This window comes from Nicotiana attenuata, unplaced genomic scaffold, assembly GCF_001879085.1.
Source record: "Nicotiana attenuata strain UT unplaced genomic scaffold, NIATTr2, whole genome shotgun sequence".
In the NCBI taxonomy this organism is placed as follows: Eukaryota; Viridiplantae; Streptophyta; class Magnoliopsida; order Solanales; family Solanaceae; genus Nicotiana; species Nicotiana attenuata.
Window position 1 is genome coordinate 231,185 of NW_017670739.1, and position 23,208 is coordinate 254,392.

Genomic DNA, 23,208 nt, shown 5'->3' on the forward strand with positions numbered 1-23,208 from the left:
AAACTCAAAGGTAAGTCATCCCTTCGAGCGCATGCAAAGAAAAATCTAAGGGGGAAAAAGAGAGGTACAAAATAGATACAAGGCAAATAACGGAAAGGAGATCTCATTTATCTATGAAGTTAATTGCGGTCTTCCCCGCTTACACCCGGCCAAGGCCGATCAATACAAGGAAAGAAGAAAGAAAAACAAGAAAAATAGCATAACATCTTTTTACTCGGTGCCATCTGCGCCACCATCTGCACCAGCGTCAGACTCTAGCGTCGCCGCGTCAAAACCACAGTCGGTACGGGCCTCACGAGCCTTTTGACGCGCTCCCTCGAAAGCAGCTTCGGTCACGATGCCGGCCTCCCACAAATTCTTATATACATCACGTTGGGCCTCGGCAAAGACCCAAAGTTCGCGAGCCTGGCTGGAAGAAGCAGCTTGATCCCGTAGGCGCTGATTCTCTTCTTCTAAGGCTGTGATCCGGTCCGCCATGACTTGGGCGTCCTGCTCAAAGACACCGATCCGCTCCTCGAGACTCGCTTCTCTAAAGGCCGCAGCAGCCCTCTCCAACGCCCGTTGGGACTCGTGCACGCGGATAGCTTCCTTCAACGCCCCAGCCCTCGACGAGGCATCCCTCACCTGAAGCTTCAATACCGCGACTTCACCCTCCAACGCAGTCACTTTCCCGCTCCATGCCGCAGCGGCCTCCGCCGCCTTAGCCTGGCCCTGGCGCTCACACTCAGCTGCAGCCCTCCTCCCCGCCTCAAGCTCCTCATCCTTCCGCCGGAGCTGCTCCTCGAGAGCACTCGCTCTGCCAAGTGCTTGCTGCATCTGAAGCTCCCGCCTCGCCAGTTCCTAGACCAAGGTCCGACTACGGGGATCATTCCTCAAGCGCATACGCATCTCTCGGCACCGATCACGGTAGTGGCGGTATTTCTCCAGCACCCGCAAAATTATCCCCGAACGGACGTTGGCTCGACGAATGCTCTCCACCTCCAACAAATAAGACTGCAAAGCAAAGACAACGATTAAGATAAAGTTCAAACTAAGATGAAAAATAAGCGAACCGACATTATATTACATACCCTCAAGCCCATCACAGCCACTTCGTTCATTAGCCTGACATCCGTGACGCCCCTCAATGACGCGTTCTCGGCCTCCGAGCACAGCAGCTCAAACTGCGGGACCAAGCTACTCCCTTGGAGCAATAAGTTCAGCTCCTTAGGAACCTCGACGAAGCGAGACCGCCCCTCTGCGCGCACCGCTGAATTGGTGAAGCCTTCCTGGAACATACGGACGTCGTCGGGGTCCAAGTCGGATTCAGACTCGTACTCACCCTCTACAGCATCCCTTCCTCCTTCAGCCGCCAGCGAGGTGGAACCTCCCGCCACAGCCGACAAAGGAGTGCTTAACTCACCAACGTTACCAGCCGCTGAGGAACTACCTCCCGTCTCAGCAACTGGAACCATCAACTGAATCGCCGAAGCGACGGCATCATCATGGCCTAAGCCAGCCAGGGCAACCCCCATTGTCTGTCCACCCTCAAGAGCAGGCGCCGCGACCGCACCCCTCTCCGCATCCATTGGAGGAGAGTCCAAATTAATTACCACAGGAGGAGCCGACGTAAACACGACCCTACGCCTTATCAAGGGCCTCTCCTCCTCCCCGTCTGATGGTGATTCCGCCCTAGGGCGCACAACCCCCGATGGCCCCTCATCCCGAAGTGCGGCCCGTGCTGGAGAAGGAATCGCTCAAGATTCAACTGATGCCGCCCTCGGTATTGAGCGCGACACAGGCGCCGCAGTAAGTCGAGCGATTGCACCCGGCCGACGGAAAGCCAACTGAGGGTCCCTGACGCGGCGTGCCCTCCTTGATCACAGAAAAACAAAGTTGATGAATAGTGTCGAAACAAAGCGGAACAGAAGAAGAAATCAATTTTTTACCTGCCACAGGTCTACGGCCATGCCTCTCCCAGAAAGACGCCGATGTGCATATCCCCACTGTATAGGGGAGCACGGCCTCAACCCACTCACGAACCCCAGCCAACGGAGCCCGCGGCGACTTTTCGGCTACAAAATTGATACGAGTTAACGTTTATGAGCATAAGACGTAAGGAGGGGCAAAAAAGGGAATTCAATGATTAAGGAACTTACGTGCATGATTCCAAGCCTCTGAGAATCCAGTAGAGCACGCCACTAAATGTTCAGTTCCGATGTAGAAGAAATGCTCGAAAGGGCGAGGGTCGACCTCATCATCCAGCTTCGCAGTCAGGCCCCTCGTCCCGCGAGGGCACGCTCGAATCATGGTACCACGAACTCTCTGGGGAGCATAGAGGCTAAGCACATGCTGCAGCGTGACCTCCTACCGGCCAATTCTGCGTATTTGGTAAGCATTGCTAATAATTTATAAAGAGAAGGAGTAAGCTGACCCGGGCATACCCCGTAATAACGACAGAAATCAACCACTAGCATTGGGAGCGGGAGCTTAAACCCCAGCTTGAAGGGATAGGCGTAAAAGACGCAGTATCCCCTACGGTCGGTGTGGACCCTCTCCTCGCTTCTAGCGAGAACGACGTCAGCATAGCTGGGAATGACCCCCTGTCCCCGTAGTCGGGACATCCCAATCTCCCCCAGTAATGGGGCTTCATCCACCTGATCCTCCCCACTATCGGCGGTGAAATCAGTCATCGGACCTCCGGGTAGAGGCACTATCTCGTCAACCGACGGAGCTTCACCGGTCTCCACCAGTCCTGCATCGCCCATTGCCGGAAATGGCCCCTCAGTCATCGGAGAGTTAATCGGAAGATCCGTCGGAAGAACGTTTTGGGAAGAACTGCCTGCCATGATTGATTCAATAACGAGAAAGAAACGAAGTTTGAGGGATGAAGACGAAGATGAAATAGCAGTAAGGAAAGCTTCTTCAGAATCTCTCTCAGACAAACAGTGAGAATATAATAAAATGAATGCCTCAGCCTTTATTTATAGGCAACACAAGTGGCCTTCATGAACCCCAACAGCCACCATTAACTACATGACCAACCGCACACTGGTTCGATTCCATAGGAATGTGCGTCATTATGACAGGCTCCATGAAGCAGCTTTGCAGTCACCAATCGGCGTCTCGCCCTCAAAATGGTTGTAACGACTTGTGAACGCTGAGGAGATGCTCCGTGCGCCCTAGAAATTTTTTGACGTCGCCAAACACGTATCAAGCGTGCCCTTACTCCCCTCGACCGCACAACAGTCGACCCGTCCGCCATGGTCGACGGGTATGCTCCCAAAACAAACGTAAGAATCAGAGCACAATAACGCTCGACCCCACTCGAAGTGAGTTAAAGGGTCAAGCGCCCTCGCCAAGGAGGAGAGTTCGACCTCGATCGAACGATGACTTAATAGCACAATAACAAAATACTAACACTCTACAAGGCTAAGGGCCATCGCCAAAGAGAATTCGGCCTCGACCGAAGCGACAGTCGACCTCCCTATCCGAGTTTCTCAAACTACAGTCGATGAAATCCACTCATCGAGCTCAGCCAAGGCACGACCTCAATAAGCGGAGGGACTAACTGTATGGGTCAGAATCCGACCCCACGATAATTAACGAAGCTAATCCCGTCTCAAGCGAATTCGTGATTAATTAGTGGTACGACCACTCAGAATTAACGATATTCAACCCTTATCTGATTAGATCAACAAGGCCACGGCCCGTCCGTCATCGTGAAGGCGAAACCTCAATGTGGTCACGGCCACTTACTGCCAGCTCACGAAGCTCACAGCTATAAATACCAAGAGAGGAAACCCTGGAAAGGGGGGGCTTCTTCTTCTTTACTATTCAAGAGAGAGGGAGAAAGAGAGAACGAGACACATATTATGGGAAAGTGGAACATCATTGTAAGGCTCTGAACCTCTTCATGGAGAGGCAAACCAAAGCAATATTATCAATAAAAGCTTTTAATTTCTCTCTTCCTAATGTTGAGTACTTATTTGCGCATCTTTCATTTGGTCTAATGGATTATTACGGTTTGCTATGATTTTCCCGTGATTTATTTATATTGTTTACACTCATAAGATATATGATAACTTTTGAGCAAACATCTTCGTTGTTAAAGCATAATTCATCACTAGAAGCATATTCTTCTATTCTTCCTCTTCTTTTTTTGGGGCAGCAGTGGGAGGGCAATATCCCACTCTCACAGGATTGGAAGAATGAGAATCTTATCCAATTTTCAGTCAAACGATAGAAAAATATTTTCAACACTTGTAATCGATGGTTGGCAAGTTTAATGGTCAAGCAATCTAAAGTGATTGTTTGTTGAGACGAAGTATGATAAATAAGTGAAGGAAAGTGGAAATTTTCATAATAGTAATTGATACAATTAAAACAAAAATATACTCCTATTATTAATATATATTATTATTATTATTATTATAAAAGTACGAATAATTTAAACTAAATATTGAACGATTGAAATATTCATGAAATATTTCGACTTTAATAACTTTAAATATTTGTATAATTTAAAAATATAACTGTAAAACACCTAAGGTTGAAATTCTTTTCCAATTTAAATTGCATAGCAAAAAGAAAAAAGTGTGACGATGGCCGAACCCTCCTCTCCGATATTTTACAGCAATACAATATATAAACCAAAAGAAAACACCAAGAAACAAAGAAAACCCAAAATACTTTTTTACTCTATGCAGAGTTTTTACCTACTTCTTCTTGGATATATAAAAGATGCTTCGTTCAGTATCCTTCCCAGTTTGTGTGGAATTTAGATTTATTAATTATAAAAAAGGTTAGAGATTCTTGAACGTTGAAGTCGTAAAGTTATAGTTTACTTCAAATCCTAATTATCAATTAATCATCATTTCATCCAAATTAAATATTTTTTAAAGAGTTAAAGAGAGTTGATCAATATCCAATACAATTACACTTGATCTTTCATTATGTGAATCACTCATATAAACGAAATAAAATTTAAAAAATAATCCTCAGATGCTACCATTATAATAAGATAGAGATACACACATACAAAAATTAAAATATAAAGTTGTGTTCTTAGTACCTAACTAAGAGATGAGAGGAATAGTACGAGCAACTAAATCTTTATTATATAATCATTTATAACGAGATCGGAAAATTATGAGACCTCACCTTTGATGAGTATAATTTCGTTTCCTTTATAATTTATGCGGAATTTTGATGGAACAACAAGCTACTACACGTGCCTTTCTCACCAGGACTTGACTTCTCAAGCCAAAAAATGATTGGTATTTTTAAAATTTTATTTTATTAAATATTTTTAATATGTTCATATTTATAATGACAATAAATAAATTATATAATCGATCAATCCCTAATGTTAGATTATTCGTCATGACATATTTTTCTAAATGTAAGAAGAGTAAAGGAATATATACCAAGACATCACGTTTAAAGAGGTATTAAGTGGATACGATCTAACAACATTTTTTGTACCTCATAAAATAAATTAAATGCAACTGAAAATAATATTACATATCGTTGTTTGCATGTGATGATTGTCCAAGGATAACGTGCAAAGCACGTTCATAGAGACTATTTTTAAAAAAATAAATAAATTAGTAAATCCATATTCTAAAGAGATACACTATCTTTTGGCTATGATTTGGAGTGGTGAAAAGTACTAGATATTTATGGTTAATGCAAAAGTGATACTACTGTTTTGTATCGTAAATAGCATTAATTAGGCTTATGTTTATGTTAGTCTGTGAATACTAATTCGATGAAGACTTCAAAAGATGGAGTTATTATTATAACTGTTCTTTTATCCCAACTATGTTTGAATGTTGTACCTTGTCTTATACTTAAGATTAGAAATTTTATATTTGTAGATACCTGTTATTTATTTGTAGCAGGTAATATGTCTGATTTTCAAGATTATAAATTGAATATTTATAGATATTTTAGGTGACTTGATAATACAAATATTTTTATATACGAACGATGTATATCTTAATTAAATACACCCCAATAAGTTTCCTCAATTGCAAATCAGCCCCTTCCTTTCAGAGGAAAAATACATTACACGCACTTTAAATGGTTACTCTGCAAAAAAGTGGACGTATCTAGTCAAAGCAAGGAAATACTCCTCTTAAGACAATTTTCAAATAATATATAATTATTTCTCTTTTGCATCTGAAGCCCAAAATTATTCATCCAAGACTACTTGACAACCATTTGTTCGGTAAAATATATATAGTTGTCTCAATTTCGTTGAGTTGCATCCATTTAATAATTGGATTAATGTAATCGTAAAGTTTTTATATATTATATATCAGTATATCTGAATTTATTCTAGCATATTGTAATATGCTTTACCAGTATATGTATGGATAATCAACTGTAGTTATTTATAAGTGACACAATTATTTTACACTATCATTGTATACGTTCGAAAAAAATAAGTACACCCTAAAATAATCGAGGTGCAAGCCGCCGATCCAAATACCACCACAATTAAAAAAAAAACTATAACTAACAAAGACTTAATATTTAAAATCCATAAAAACAGAATATGCATTGCCAACATGAAAAAGAGGGTAAAACAAAAAAAGATAAAAACGGTTCTTGCAAATAGGAGAAATACGAAAAGTCTATTTTCATTGTCCTTTTCTTTTCTCCTGTCCTCTTTCTACTTTTTAGTCCCTTCTTCTTGCTAGTCTCTTTCTTCTTTCTGTTGATGATAGAGATATCTCCCTAAATTCCAACAGTGAATCTCTGAAATTCACCCTCTGATGTAAACTTCATCAGCAATTCCCCCATGTTTCCGATGCAGTCTCAGCAGCAGCAAAACCAAAGCCCAATTGATGATGTTTCAACACTGATGAATGGTCACGCTCATATAGTGTTTGTTGAAAGTCCATCCCCTCATTTCCTCCATATGACAACAGCAGCCCATTGGCATTTCGCCCATTTCCACTAGCAGAAGACTCCTCATGATTGTGATCTCCTGTTAACCCCAGAAAATCCCTCGTGAGATTCTCGCTTTTCTGCTGCCAAGTACTCGACATATTGTCCGATCCAAACCCTAGAAAATCCTCCGGAGAAATCTTGTGGGTCACGTGACCAAGAGAGGTTCTGTTTAAGTGAGCCATAGTTGAGTTCACGTGACTCACAGCGGAATGTGTAGTGCCTATAGTAGCTGCTTTCTGGAGCAATGCTGTAGCTGAGAGTTGAGGAGATGGGATGGAAAAAGAACCCTTGTGAAAAAAGTGATCTTGATAAAATGCAGGCACAGAAGATGAAACGGGGATGTGAATTGATTCAGTCTTGATAGGAACGGGATGATGGATCATTTGGTTGTGATTTTCTTCATGATGAGTAGGATTAGGGTTTAAGGGAATTTGTGGGTCCCATGGGTTGTTGAGGGAGATATGGGTTGTCACCACCGTGGCTGGCGGCGGAGGAGGATTTGCAAAGTGGCGTTGGTTGGTGGTGGGGAAAGGGAAGAGTATTGGTGATGATTGGTTGAAATGGAAATTGGATTCGGTTGTAGCGGCAGCTGAGTTTGGGATAGTGGTGGAGGCAACGGCCGCTCTATGCATTAAGGCTGAGTTAGCTGAGAGTCGGGCACTTTCTTCGGCCAATGCATCGCAGAATGCTCTGTGTGTAACGAAGCTATCCTTCCTGCCAAATGCATTTGTAGTTCATAATAATAGGACAGTCAGTGACGGATCCAAAACTAGATGAGCAAGTATAGTACAACTCATCACGAAATTTATCTGTCTGGTGTGAAAATAAATTCTCACATACATAAGGAGTTGAACTAACTGACTCTATATTTTAAATTCGCAGCTAACAACAAAAATGACAAGAGATGAACTATTAGTATGAGGTAGAAATAAATATTTGATTCATTAGCGTTCTTCAATCTTCATGCCAAGCATCAAATTAGCGATAATCTATATTCTCAATATGGGTTCAAATTCATCAAATAATTATTAAGTCATGAAATTAGGAAGATATATATCCAATAGCTGTTGTTATAGCCATTCTTCACACATAGATAAAATTAAGATCCGCATTTGTTAAAGGATTTACTACAATTGCTAAAAGACTTGTATATTTTTCACCTAAAAGCAGCAATTATTTCTATGGATAAGTTAAAAATATAAACTATTTAAGCCATATAACTATTTCTTTAAAATAAACCATAATATGGCCAACACAATTCTGAAAAATCTTAGACTATAACTCTTAGAGAGGGATATAAATACAGTCATTTTTCGTTAGGGGCGGATTATACCATCTTGAGAAATCAACAACAGAGAGCATATATAACTGAGCTACAAAATTTTCTAAATAATTTTCCCCTGAAATAGCATTCTCCTGATTTACTAGGAAAATAAAAACTTGGGGACAACTAGTTAAAGTATTGTGCATGCGTTATGGGAGAAGTCACGAGAGTTTCGTAACAGGTAAAGAATTCACATAAACATGGAATCAGGGAGGGTCAAAATTAAAAGTATGTAATGATAAAATATGAGTTATGATTGTTGTGAGTGAGAGAGAGAAAGGGGGATAGAGACAAGACAGTTGACTGATGTTTTAACAATTGCATGCAAAAGCAAAGGGAAAAAAATTTGGCAGGGACAACATACTGCCTCACCTAAAAGCCTTCCTTGAAATCTGAGCTCTCATGCACGAACCCAACTCTAAGCCACACATGCACTAATCTACCCAACTATACTCGCATAAACTTAAAATTTTTATTTCAAAGCTAAAAAATTCAATAAGGGTGTTCAAATTTTGAGCATCCTTTGTCAGTGAGCTATGCAAGGGTGTTCAAAGTCTATTTTTAATCAATAAAAATAATATTTTACCTTATACGTAGTATAATTTTTCGACGAAGGGTGGTCAACTCCAACATAGCTTCGCCCCTGACTATATAGTACTTTTTTCGTTTAATTTAGATGACACATTACGCTTATCAAAAGTCAAATTATATGACTTTTAACCAATATCTAAAAATCTACTATCTTTTCATCATATTGACATGAGATAAAATTAAAATTTATTAGTACTTTTCGTATATTTGAGTATCTAAATTTTAATTTTAAAATACTGAATTGAACTAATCCAATTTAGCTTCAAAGTTTAGTCAAATTGACTATCGATAAGCGAAATGTGTCATCTAAATTGAAACAGATGGAGTATATCATTAGTAACAAGTAAAATTAGTTACATAGAAAATAAGGTTGTTAAATTGTTATAATAAGTTAAAATATACTAACATCATAAAATATTTAAATTGTCATTGCATATAAATTAAATTCTAAAATAATGTAAGTTAACACATACAATTATATATATGTTTGGTAGTTCCAGCAATGAGCTATCTTATCAGATGCAAAGAATTCAGCTCATGATCTACTCTCCTTTTTTACTTTCTTATAGTATTTTTTTTGCAGAATTTTCAGTTGCTATGATGACTTCAGAAGTACACAGGGTATCTGCAAGTGAATAATGATACCCTCCATTGAAAGTTTTGAAAAACCATGGAGTTTAATTTCAAGATTCTCAACCATGAGTCACAAGAAAGCACTCAACCTTTTTCCTTTAACTGTTTTTTAGGATTTCGCTCCATTAATAATTAAATTGAATAAAACAAGCTTTAGCAACAAATTAATCTAACCCAGGCATTTTGGAGCGAAACAGACTTTGGCTCTAGCTTTTCTCCTATCGGCGTTTCTTATATTATATATGTAGCCAAGAAATAGGAAATTAAAGGCACTGATAGTGTAAAATAATTTATATTACTAACTATAAATAAAATACTCGCAGAAATAACATATAATCCAGATTTCTTGGCATATAAATCTAAACCCCTGGCATGTTCAGAGTTGAGTAATGCATTCAATTTTCCTTGATAGATATCCTCTGTCAACAGTCAACAGGGACTACTTGTATTTAATAGCGTCCGTTTCTACACTAGCTTACAACAATTTTTATTAATTTATTTTTTAAAAAGAACACTCCCTGCAGTGGTCACACTACTCTTGTGTAAGTAAGAACAGCCACAAAACAAAAACTAAGTACTGCTAATAAAACAAAACACAGAACCCTCTCAAACTGAGTATATACATGACATCATAAATTTTGTAAAAAAATAAAAAATACGTAGCTCTAAAGAAAAATCAACACATAAAAAAATTACACTGGTAGTATACAAAAAAAATAACGCACCTGGAGAAGACTGTTCCACAATCACATCTATACTCTCTTGTACCACAGGTTTTAGAGTGAGCCTTCCAATCAGATTGAACAGCATAAATCTTAGAACACTTGTCACATTTCCATTTCTTCTCACCATGTTTTCTACAGTAATGTTTTTTAATACCAGTGAGATCACCAAGAGCTCTAGAAGGATGGTGATGAACACATGTTGGCTCAGGGCAAACATATGCTTTTTTTCTATTTTCTTTGTTGTTTCTTTGCTTCAATTTCCATGGTAGGTTATGCCCTCTCCTATGAAGCTGAAGATTTTGATCCCTTTGAAATCCCTTGCTACAGATCTCACACACAAATCGATTTGTAGCTAAAAGTGTCTTTGGAGATAAAGCAATCACTTCAGCATCTGGATCTGTCGTACACATAACAAAAACAATCAACATTGAAATTTGTAAACAAAAAAAATAAAAATAAAAAATCAATCTAGGTTTTATCTATGTAAACTTTTCTTTTTTGCACCTAGCGGAGAAAATCATGGGATATATATATCAGGATTCAAATCCCACTTGCTATGTTTTGGCTAGCAGAATCCAATCGAGGTGTGCCTAGGCTAGCTTGGACACCACCGTTATAAAAAAAAATGTTACGTTAACGTACCAGGATTTCCAGGGAGGCTTCTCTTCTTCTTGATCTTTTGAGGCTGCTGATGATTTGAGATGGATTGAGGCATAGGACTTAAATTTGGAACCCTAGTGGTGGAAGAAACACTAGCTTCATCAGAAAACATGGCAGCTTGATGAGAGAGTACTGAAGAAGATTCCAATAAAGAAAAGCAACCGCTGTTGGTCTGATGATACATTTGCTTTTCTTGATTCATAGCTAATAAATACAAAGCTAACACCTACTTCTTGTAACAAACTTGGTTTAAGAACAACAGGTGGAAGAAAAGGTAAAGACAATTTTATATATATATATATATAGGAGTATTCAGATAGAGAGAATCCAACTTTGGATTACAAAAACAACTAAGCAAATAGCAGGGATTTTGTTTTGGAGTAAATTGAAAGAGCTAGCTAGCAAAAACAGGTGGCAATGACAATTAGCCACATACCATTCACACTGGGTGCTACCAAGTAATTTAATTTGTAGAGTAAAAATAACGCCAAAGGGAGAAAAAAACAAAAGAATTATCTTGTGAAGTTGAAGATGATGGATGATTCTCAAACTCACTATCTAACCATGGATATATAGCTTGCCTCTGAGCAATTTTACAGTAGCTAGAAAAAATGGTACACAACTCAAAAAAGATGGAAAGAAAGAGAGGAGAATGGACAATAGGTTGGGTTTATATAAAACAAAATAGTTTAGCTTTGTAAGAGAATTTTATATTAGTAAATTCGTTTAAAAGAATATTACTGCGCAGAGTCGGAGTCGGGATTTCAAGCTTACGCGTTTGAGATTCTAACTTTATGAGTTCTAAATTAATAATTATTTATGTTTAATAAATCTATTAAAATAAATATATATTTTTGAGCTAAAGTTAATAGGTTTGACTAAACTCATTGACAGTACTCTAGCTCCGTCCCTTATCAGGGGCGAAGCTATTTTGGTGCAAGAGTGGTCAACTGAACATCCTTCGCCGGAAAATTATACTACGTATAAGGAAAAATATTACTTGTTATCGATTAAAAAATAGACTTTGAACACCCTTGCATAGCCCAGTGACAAAAGGTGTTCAAATTACCTTACGAAATTTCCTGACTTCGCCACTGTCCCTTATAATACTACATGTCCTTCAAAATGCAATTAATAACTTAAAAATAAGACAAATTACCTCTCCAAAAGATTAAAATATAATATTTTTATATATAAGTTAAATCCATAACAAAATAAAAGAAAAATCCGTAATAAATACCATGCACCCCACTTTGGTCATTTCCCCTACTACCCCACTGGTTACGCAATGCTCCTCTTTTTGTAGCTATCAATCTATCTATATATGCAAATAAAGGGAACCATCATATATCAGTATAGAAGGAAATTATCAGTAGGTAGAAACTATGTACAGTTTACAGAACGTGATGATTGCTATGGCAGACTAAGTTTGAAGGGGTTGGCAAATTTGAATGTCAGAAACGATTAAAAAAATTATATACATTGGCAATATAATATTTTAATAAACATACTAACTTATCTTAGTAGATAACAGGTACTATTTTTTTTTTCAAATATTAGTGTCATTCTTTATGAACGATTGCTTACCCGTTGTCTTTTAATGTAATTTTTTTTTAATACAATGTCAATTAAGTTCATATTTATAATTTAAAAAAAAATTAAGTTCATATTGACAAAATCAATGAGCAAACGAGGCAAGGAAGCTAGAAAAAGAAAAAGGATTCTGGAGAGAGAGAGAGAGAGGATGAGGCCAGAAGGAATCCCAAACCCATTAATCCATTTGTTAAGTAAATGCATGTCTTGTTTCAAATTATCCAACTAATTTTTTTCCTTTTTATTTTCCTTTTAACTTTGAGTCTGACATTTTCACTTTCTGCCTTTTCTTTTATGCCTGTTATACAACACCCAAATCCTAGAAAGACTCTTGGTTTTGAACAGAATAATAATAATACTAGTATTAAAAGGAGGAATTCCTAACTAAATGAGAAGCTTAAAAAGCTTGAGAATATGGGATATGCATGCAGGTGGTAGTAAAAGCCTAAAGGCAAATTAAAGGTGATGGTAGCTAATAAAGTAAGCCTCAAAGATTATCTCACAATACACATTCTCCGAGGGTGTCAACTCGATAAAAACTTACTCGCACATGTATTTACGCCGAATCATACTAATTTATTATGATTAAGTATTAAATTAAAGTGAAAAAATATATTAATAAACTACTACTATGATTTAGTGATAATCATATTTATAAAAAAATGTGTCATATATTTATTGGGTTGATGAAAATATCTGCTGAGAGTGAGTCTTTAATGTGTCAATTGATACATCTTCACCAAAAAATTACACTGTGTAAATAGATAATTTTTTTTCTTTATGTATATAAAATATATATTAAATTGTAAAATCTGCACGAGGCGCCCTATTTGGTTGCCCCCATTTAACCTATACCCATATTTTTAAAATTATTTAACGTACACCCTAATTTTGACAACTTCAGATCAGTCGTCGCCTCCTTTTCTTCCTCCTGACCTATGAGATCCTTTCTTGAAGGATTGAAATACCCCCAAGAACAATTTAGGCACAAACAAAAAAATTTAGCAAAAGCTATATTGAAGAAATTTATTAAACTAGGGAGAGAACTTGGTCGGAGGCTTTTTCACAACTCATAAACTCTTGAATCTCTCTACATTGTAGCTACCTTTCCACTATAAAAAATATGTAGTAGCACCCCTATTTATAATACTACAAAACCAAAATTGACTAGAATCTAGAAAACTTATTCCTACATGATTTTGGTTGTGAATCCTAATTAGACATAAATTAAATAAACAAGTAAATACCAAATCCTAGACAACTTAGGAAGAATAATTAATCTTGGTTTAATTTCCAATAGCCTCCCTTAAATCAAGATCTTCAAACTTGAGCATGCCATGAGTAACATCAAGCCTTGTAGGAGTCAAGTACCTTAGACTCTTCACCGATTTCCTAAAATATGTAGCATCAATAAAATCTCGAGTGCCATCTTTAGTTAACTTCAATTTATCTTGAATATTGCTCATATATGATTTGTCTTTACTCATGGTAAATCCCTTCAAAATATCATAAATATAATTTTTCTTTACTTTGAAATCATCTACTTCTCCAGTTGCCTTGTAGTTGGACTTGTACACCCATTCAACTCCAATCGAACATACTATAGGTTGTAGAGTAATGCCACCAATAAATATTTTGTCATGCTCCTTGAAGCATGCAATCTCGAACAACGGCACGAAATTGATTGTATCTTCAATATCTATGATCATGTGTTGTTCTGGTTGTAGATCCTAAACTATTTCTGCCTCAATCTTGGGTAGATTGTTAGAAACTTTCTTGTTAGAAACTTTCTCTTGATGAACTATCCTGCTTCTTTCATTAGTAGGTCCATCTTCAATATCATCAAATAATTTTTCTGGTGAAACACTAGCCTCTTTTGGACGGGCATCCTTTGCAACCAAATCGTCCTTTTTAACAATCGCAGAAATTTTGGCTGATCAATTTGAATATTATTTGACTTCTCTTCGCTTTCAATGGAATCTCTATCACAATAAAAATTACATGTGCCTTCACTTCTTTTCTCCTCTGTTTCTGAATTTGTCCTTCTTGCTTTATCTCCGCCGGATTTAATGTGTCTTCTTTTTCTTTTGGTTGATCATCCTTTTCTTGCGATGCATCCTCCATTATCTCATCTTTCGGTTGAGTCAATGATCTCTCATATGTCACCAATTCGCCTTCTAAATCATCAAGTCTGAGGTGCTAAGATATGTGGTAGCCTCAATAATAATTTTCTTGTTGCTAAACTTTAAACTTAGACACTGCAATATTTTTTCAACAATTTTAACTTCTTCCAATACTTCTCCATTGGTCCTTAGACCATTGACTATTTCTTCTATTCTTGTAAAAAATTCTTTGATAGACTCTGTTGGTCTCATACGAGCCAACTCAAATTGACTCCTAAACTCTTGCAGTTTCTCCTTCTTTATATCAACATCTTTTCGATATGACTTCCCCAAGATTGTCCAAGCCTCCTTTGATGACTTTGCATGCAAATATTTTTTTAGATACATGCAATTCGACCTTAATGGCGAGATAGTAGCGTGCGTTATAATCTAAATGTCTCTTCTTCTCCAATTGCGTAGCTGCATCACCCGTCATCGTTGTGCCTTCTAGGGGTTCCTCAAATTCTTTATCAATGATGGACTATAATTCAATATCCTTAAAAAAATTCTTCATCTGTTGATACCAAGTTTCAAAATTACTTTTGCCATCAAACACAAAAATAAGACAATTAGGTAATAGAGTGTCCATGTTTTTTTTGGATCTCCTACCGGCTCTGACAGAATCTCACATAGGCTCTGATACCAATTTAAAGGATTGAAATACCCCCAAGAACAATTTAGGCACAAGCAAATTTTTTTTAGCAAAAGCTATATAGAAGAAATTTATTAAACTAGGGAGAGAACTTGGTAGGAGGCTTTTTCACAACTCATAAACTCTTGAATCTCTGTACATCGTAGCTACCTCTCCACTATAAAAAATATGTAGTAGCACCCCTATTTATAATACTACAAAACCAAAATTGACTAGAATCTAGAAAACTTATTCCTACATGATTTTGGTTGTGAATCTTAATTAGACATAAATTAAATAAACTAGTAAATACCAAATCCTAGACAACTTAGGAGACTAATTAATCTTGGTTTAATTTCCAACATTTCTTCCTTCTCTTCTTTTTTTCTCTCTCAAACACATGAGACTTTCTGTAAGTATTATTGATTGGATATGAAGTACACAGTGATCTAGCAGTAGGGTATGAGTTTTGAATTAAAGTCACCATTAAAGGGACTTGAAAACTCAAATCAATAATTGAGATGTCGAAGATCTAATCTTGAAATCATCTGGGTATTTAAATATAAATTTTTAGGTTTGTTAATTCAAAATTATTTGACTGAAATCCTTGGACCTGCATTCCTTGTTGGAAACGTGATTGAGCATTATTCGAGAGCGTGAAACTCGAAGAAGCATCCGGAGCTCAATTATTGAACGTGTTCAAAGATACGAGTATGAAGTCTGGGACTGCAGGGCCAAACTTCAGACATTACCAGGTTAAACTTTGTTTGAAGTTTGCAATTGCCGTGCCGGAGTTCCGAAAATATTATTTGAAGTTCAAATATAACAAGCTGATTTTGTCTGAAGTTTACACTACAAATTGAAGAACTTCAGACTTATTTTTTTGAAGTTTGCACTATGAAGTGAAGTTTTCTCGATATCTTTGCAAGTTAGGCCAAACTTCAGGTGAAAATATTTTGAAGTTTTGCTTTAATAAAGGCACACTTCAAGCAAAAAAATTCTGAAGTTCAAACTTCAGACATACACAATTGAAAGCTTTACAACAGAATCTTTGCCCTTGCACTATGAACTGAAGTTTGCCTAATCGCCTTTGCAAGTCAGGCTAAACTTTAGGCAAAAATATTCGAAGTTTTGCTTTGATAAGGCTACACTTCAGGCAAAAAATTCTGCAGTTCAAGCTTCAGACATAAATTTTTACTACTTCAGGCCCGTATGTCTCAAATTACACGAAAAGTGGGTACACTTGTAATTTTTTGTGCAAAGCGGATATAAGTTCAATGGTGACCCAAATACTGAGTATAGATGCAAATGCCCCTATTAAATTTTCTTTAACTTTTTTGTGTATTTATTTTTTTATATTTTAATTTCCCTTAGCAAATATTCTAACTAATTCTCCATATATCTTTTCTATAGCCCCACGGGCCACCAGGCCTAAGTATCATGATTGAATTACGATTACCAAAGACAAAAAGAAATTAAAAATTTGCCAAAGACAAAAAGCTTAAGTAAAGTTTGCTCAAGGTGTAATCAGTAGTAATCGCCTTTTTATTGTCCTCAACTCCCAGTTCTCTCTCTGAATGAAAGTATATAAATTGCAAAAGAAACAAAATATATATCACATTTAAAAGTATATTCAAGTAATTGGAGAATTTGGTGAGTACACTCAAAATTTAAACGTTACTTAATTCTAATTTAATAAGTGTCTCGGCTAAAATACTAAAACGAAGTTGGGAGGTCCTTTTTCATTTTGCAAGCTGTCTTTTTTTTAATTCACGTATAAAAAAGTAAATTTCACAAATATTCATATAACTATGACTTTTTTCCAGCAATGTCACGTAATTAGATTTTCTAACAAAAAAAATCGCAAAACTTTCGCCACCCAACATAAAAAGTCACAACTACTAGAAAATCAACTTTTCAATCCAATATTTTTTTACTTCACATTTTCAAAATTTTAATTTTAATCTAATAAACATTTACCCAATTAAAAGAGGATTGACCCAAAACCCATTTGCACATATCACTAATCAATCAAACAACTAAAAGAGTTAATGAATCAGGAAAAATTTATTACAAAATATTACTTATGATGCAGTAACAACTAACACTATCTCCATTTCAATTTATGTGGCAATATTCGAATTTAAATTTTTTCATATTTACAGCGGTATTCTATTGGTGTAAGTTAAATGCACTAATCACTATTTGTCATCTCGCGAGAAATTTAGCATATCAACAAACTGTAATAAATATTCGTTCTAAAAGACTTGCACATTCTTGAATCATTATTTCTTGAGAGAAAATTAAAGTATTTATAGAATCTTTACTTGAATTGTCTCTCTGTCTCTCTGTTATTTGATTTCTTGTTTCCAATGATATATACCGATGAAGTTTTTATTTTATTTTTCGTGTTCTATCTTTTCATGCCTTTTTATTAATTTTATCCCCCTAGTAGAAAGGCAAACCTAGTTTCTTAAATTAGTAAAAGAAAAGTATTAATAAAACAACTTCTTCTCTATGATGAGCACAGTAATATTTAATCATAACAGTATTCAAAATATATAATGTACGTTTCGAGTTAAAATAGTGTATGCACTTTGTATGTTACATCCACTAGTTATCCTAGTGTATTGTGATATACTGAGACATCAATCTGAAAATCCCACCACTGGAAATTTTTAGAAGACCTTTTTCTTTTAATTTTCAACCTGAATAGCAAAAATGGCTGCAGGAAATGAACCATCTTGATCTTTTTAAAGTAGCACTATTAAATCTTGAAATTAGCATTTCCACGAAATAGAATTAAATCTTGAAATTAGCATTCCCCAGTAATAGCATTGCTGAAAATGACATAAGTTATATTAATTGGTTACTATACTTTAGGTGCATTACATTATTTGTTTTCATTCTCACTCTTCCAAATCCTCGAATTAATCTCCTGACCAACTTTTTAAATCTTATTTCTGAATAAGCTGAGCTTTCTGTTTGGTTTATGTTCCTCTTGTGTTATGATATGGTCCATTTTAGCCTTAGTGATTCACTTTTACAGCATACCAGATAATGCATCCTCCTACTTACCAGGTTTCCCTAAATTTCACTTTTCTTGTTAACCTCTAAATTTTCTGTACTACTTTTATCTTCTTCTTTAATTTTTCAGGGGATGGAGTGAGGAGTTTTTTTTTGTTGAAAGAGTTAAAGCACTCTTGTGAGGTTATGATTGCCATATCTCAGTATGCACTTTTGAAATATATCGAAGAGGTTATTTAATTTCCAATTGCGTATGCAGAAAAGGTGGGGGTGGATATATATCATGGAATATCATATAATCAAATATAGTATTCGTTCATGTCTATAATAAGTGACTTTTCGGTCTATTCTATACCTTTAAGAAAATATAACTCCTAGAGAAAAAAATATATTTTGACTAAATTACCCTAAATTAAAATTTGCATATTGTTAACTCGACACATTGGGATATGTAAATAAAGGCAAATTTTGAAAAGATAAAGTTAATTTCTTCTTGATTATAGAAAAGACACTTGTTTTTGATCAAAATAAAGTGGTTAAAAAGTCACTTATTGTAGATCAGAGGGAGTATCATTTTTTGTTTCCACCCCAGTATTAGTACTCCTGTTGGAGCACCGATTAATTCGGATTCACAACGTGCAAGGCCATTACGCCCTATCAAAAAAGAATTTATTCTCCGCTCGAACTTGAAATCTCTAATTAAGAGTGAATGAATATTATTGGAATTTTTACCTCCTATAGCAAAGGTTAACACCTTATTTATTTTAAATAAATATCATTTTAAAAAATTATATTCTATAGATACCTTTTAATGTTTATAGCAAAATATCTAATTTTGGTTACCTCCCACCCCTAAGCCACTAAATACGCTATTCAGTTATACTATTTTCTTTCTCTCTCTACTTTGATACATGCCATTCTCTTCCCCCATTCCCTGAAAACACAATGCTCAATCTCAAAATTCCTCTCACCCACATCACCTACCATTAGTCAAATACCCCACGCTCTCTCCTCTCCTCTCCTCTCTCACTAGGGCGACATGATGTCGTATAGGCTTCCATGGATGCGCAGCCCTCTCCCCAGCTTCAAGCTTTGGGAGAGACAAACAAAAACACTACTCCTAACACAACATATGCAACGTTACTGGAATCAAAACAACTTGCCCAAATTTCAACAAAAACAGATTTGAAACATGTTGATATCGTGCATGGTGTAGCCACAATAAAGTTTACAATGGACGAGATTAATCAGTTCACTAAAGATGAGGGATTACATCAAGCTCTTGTGCTCAAGTTCTATGTATCACGCTGTATCAAATTCTTGTGCTGTAAAGTTTACAATGGACGATGCCTTATTGGATGGCTTGCAAGAAGACATATTTTGATAGATTCGACAGATATGATGACTATGTTCTTGCAGCGGCTAAATCTGTTAACTACATATCCTTGAATGGGAAAGAAAATCAGTTTAGGTTATTTCCATGGACTATTGGATTTAACCCTAAAGAAGAGACTTCAAGAGCCTTTGTTTGGATCTCGTTTCCGAATCTGCCGCCTATGTTGTTCGCGAAGAAATCACTGTTGTCTATTGCCTCAGCAGCAGGTAAGCCCATTGCTATTTAAGGCCACGCAAGAAAGGTCTAGACCTAGCACAGCTAGGGTTAACATTGAACTTGATCTTCAAGCAAAGCTACCGCAATATATGAGGATTCAATTTGTTGATGATAAAACTGGGAAGGTTATCGAGCATGTCCAGAAATTCAATTTGGGGCCGAGCAACTTGATTTTCTGTTAATATATTTCAATATATTTTCAATGTATCACACTGTATTTTCATGTATTTCATTGTATTCATTGTCTTTTTTTTTATTGTAATTCAGTGATCTCGCTGTATTCCATGTATTTTATTGTATTCGCTGTCTTTTTTCATTGTATTTCAATGTATTCCGCTGTATTCTATGTATTTCATTGTATTCACTGTCTCGCTATATACCATGAATGTATTCATATGTTTTTTTTAATTAATATAATTTATGTATTCAGATGTATTATATAATTTCTCTGAAGATTGTTATGTTTTTGGGGTATTTTTATAACTGAAAATAAAAATTTTGTGTGTTATAATTGAGTTTGTTGAGTTATATTAGGAGTCTATTATGTTAATTGATTCACTTTCCGTTTAAAAACAGTATAATCCCCTGTTTCACGCCGTGAATACAGTCAAATACAGTCGAATACAATAATCTGTCCGGCTGTAATCCCATGTTTCACGCCATGAATACAGTCGAATACACTCGAATACAACAACTGATTAGCTGGACTTCCCTGATTCACGCCTATTTATGCTACTGTATTCATGAATACAGTAGCTTAAATACATCTAATACATCTTATAACTACAGAAAATGTATCTACAATCCTTAATATAGCAAATAATATCTATAGATAGCTAATTACCGTTAAAAGATAGTGCTTTATGAAAATTTCTCAATATTATTTATCCCACCACAATCCTGGGAGGTAGATAATCAGAATATATCATTTTGATGGGCGAGAAAGAATAAGGGGGACGAGAGGGCCCATAGTTTGCTCACGGGTTCTTCTATTACAAGATTCTCTCATGCAGTTGCCTGCCCCAGCCCCCCTTGCTTTTTTCTTTCTTCCTTCTGCTCTCTCATATGTAAAAGGGCATTATTGCTCCATGCAGATGCACTTCATCTTTTTGCATGACCTATAATAAGTAGAACATCATTAGGACCTTTTATTTTTCTATTCCAAAAGAAAAGAAATGGAGTCATTTGTCTTTTTATATAACCAACTTCCCTTGAGTTATACTGTTACTCTAATTGAAGGTACTATATCCTTGAGGGGGTATTCGGATATGAAGGACATATGTCCCCTCATTCATGTGAATTTGGATCTATTATATGGTAGACACTTATCTAATCGCAACTTGTGTAGGCCAACTTAAAATTCTCTTCATTCCAACTATACATATAATTGAATCCTTTAAGAATATCTAAAATTATTCTAAATTCACATCCATTGTCACACAGGAATTGTGAGTCCAGTGGTTCTTCACTTCCACTAACTTAAATCCTTGGTTAGTCTCTTTCTAACCATAACTATGTTTACCCTTATAACGGATAACAATTAAATTTGTATGCAGTTTTAAGGATATGTAGATTGATTCAACACAAATAATCAAGAATATTAAATAAATGAGTTAAATACAAATAAATAATCAAACCAAATGTAATGTTACGGCCAAGATCGAACTTAGGTTGAATGGTGGTTTCGCCCTCGATCGGACCATTAGTTCGAAGCCAATTGTGAATGAAGAACACATAGTGGAGTAAGAACTTTACAATAGCTAGAAAGCAGAAAAATAAATTTGTATTGCCTTGGTATGCGTGTTACAATATCCGTTATCAAAGAAACGCCCTCCTTATATAGTAGGAGAGTTTCACCCTTAGTACAAATCTAAAAAAGGTAAAAATCTTCGTTCTTCATTAATTACTGATCGTAACCGCCATCGAGCGAGATTCGCGCCATGATATCCGGGTTGTTGCGAATATCACGATCCTCTATCTGTCGTTTATAACCGTTCATTGTGCTTTCCGAAGTCTTAGAATCGTTCCGGGTCCGGGGTGCGTCGTTTTATCTGGTCCGATGGCGAGCACTTCATTCATTTTCACGGGCCTCGATATAATGAGTTCCCAGCTTCAATTTTGATCTCGCGTGTTCATGCCCTCACTTCGTTTTATTCACCGGGAAATTGGGGTCTGCATTATCACCGATTTTGCCTGTACACAGATAGTCCTCTCGTTTTTCGGAGAGTAGGTTTGCCGAAATGATGGGAAATGACAGATTAACCCCGGTTCCTTTCTTTGTACGTTACAACCGAGGTGACGGATAAGCCAAAACGTCCCGTCAGTCGCGTCGTTCTGACTTTGGACACGTCTCAGCACCGGCTGGCTGCATTCAAATGTGAAACATCGCGCATTGACTGTTTTCCCCTATAAAAGCTTCGGCCTTTTGTATTTCTTTCACTTTCCCATCCTAGCTTTTACATTCAAATTTTCCAACGGCTTTTAACCTTTTCAAATCTCCATACCCTGCTTCTTGAACCTTCATATCTTCATCTCTGACCTTCAAACCTACATATTTTTTCTTGGATTCTTCATATTGTTCCTTCGAATTTTCATGTTCCCTTCAAATATTCATATTTTCCCAGATAATGATGGCTAAAACTTCAAAGTCCGTACCGCAACAAGCGGCTCCCTCGTCTTCCCATCCAGCCACGGGCATGGAGGTGGCTTCCCCCCAGGTGGCTCACGAGCCTCCCATAAAGAGCTTCATACCTGGGAGTTGCTCTATCGGGGATGATTTCAAAGTCGAGAAGGCCTCTAGACAACAAGACCGAGGCGAGGGAGCATGGAGATACACATGCTCCATCACTGAAGATACCCTTCCCAGAGTCCGAGAGGACTGTAAATGGGAAGGTAAATACGTGGTCGTCCCCGTGCCTAACAACAATATTACTACCCACACGGAGGGGTATTTAAGTGTTTACACTTACCCCTTTACGCTGGACCCAGTAGATCCCGTAGTCCTGGCTATTTGCAAGAAGCACGAGTGCCTAGGTCAAATTCATCCATCATTTTTGAGGATCGTGATCCTCCTACGTCATTTTGTGAATAATAATGACAACCCACGATTCACCCTCGACTATCTACTCCACCTGTATAGCCCCCGAATTTTCCAGCGGGGGATGATCAAGCTTGTCTGTCGAGCAAGTAAGGCTCTATAATGACCCAGTCGGCCGTTTTGAGTATTTGTATTCCATTCAGCTATTTGAAATCTTGAGCAGCATCGTATGATGTATTATGACTTGTGTGAATCGTCTGTTTTGGTTTGC

At 36.8% G+C, this 23,208-nt stretch overlaps 1 protein-coding gene across 1 annotated transcript; it reads right to left on the reverse strand.

Moving 5' to 3' along the window:
• Positions 1-6,392: 6,392 nt before the first annotated feature.
• On the reverse strand, positions 6,393-11,527 carry LOC109242844 (protein indeterminate-domain 2-like). The gene is made up of 3 exons (XM_019409711.1): positions 10,858-11,527; positions 10,216-10,612; positions 6,393-7,656 (listed from the first exon to the last, which is right to left on the reverse strand). The coding sequence occupies exons 1-3, from the start codon at positions 11,075-11,077 to the stop codon at positions 6,777-6,779; spliced, it is 1,497 nt and encodes a 498-aa protein (XP_019265256.1). The 5' UTR covers positions 11,078-11,527; the 3' UTR covers positions 6,393-6,776.
• Between the last annotated feature and the right edge of the window lie 11,681 nt (positions 11,528-23,208).

Excerpts from the sequence above, each read along its gene's own strand:
- LOC109242844 (XM_019409711.1), bottom strand. The coding sequence starts at position 11,077 with ATGAATCAAGAAAAGCAAATGTATCATCAGACCAACAGCGGTTGCTTT. Across the intron at positions 10,613-10,857 it reads AAGCCTCCCTGGAAATCCTG|ATCCAGATGCTGAAGTGATT; the intron begins GTACGTTAACGT and ends TGTGTACGACAG. Across the intron at positions 7,657-10,215 it reads TGTGGAACAGTCTTCTCCAG|GAAGGATAGCTTCGTTACAC; the intron begins GTGCGTTATTTT and ends TGCATTTGGCAG.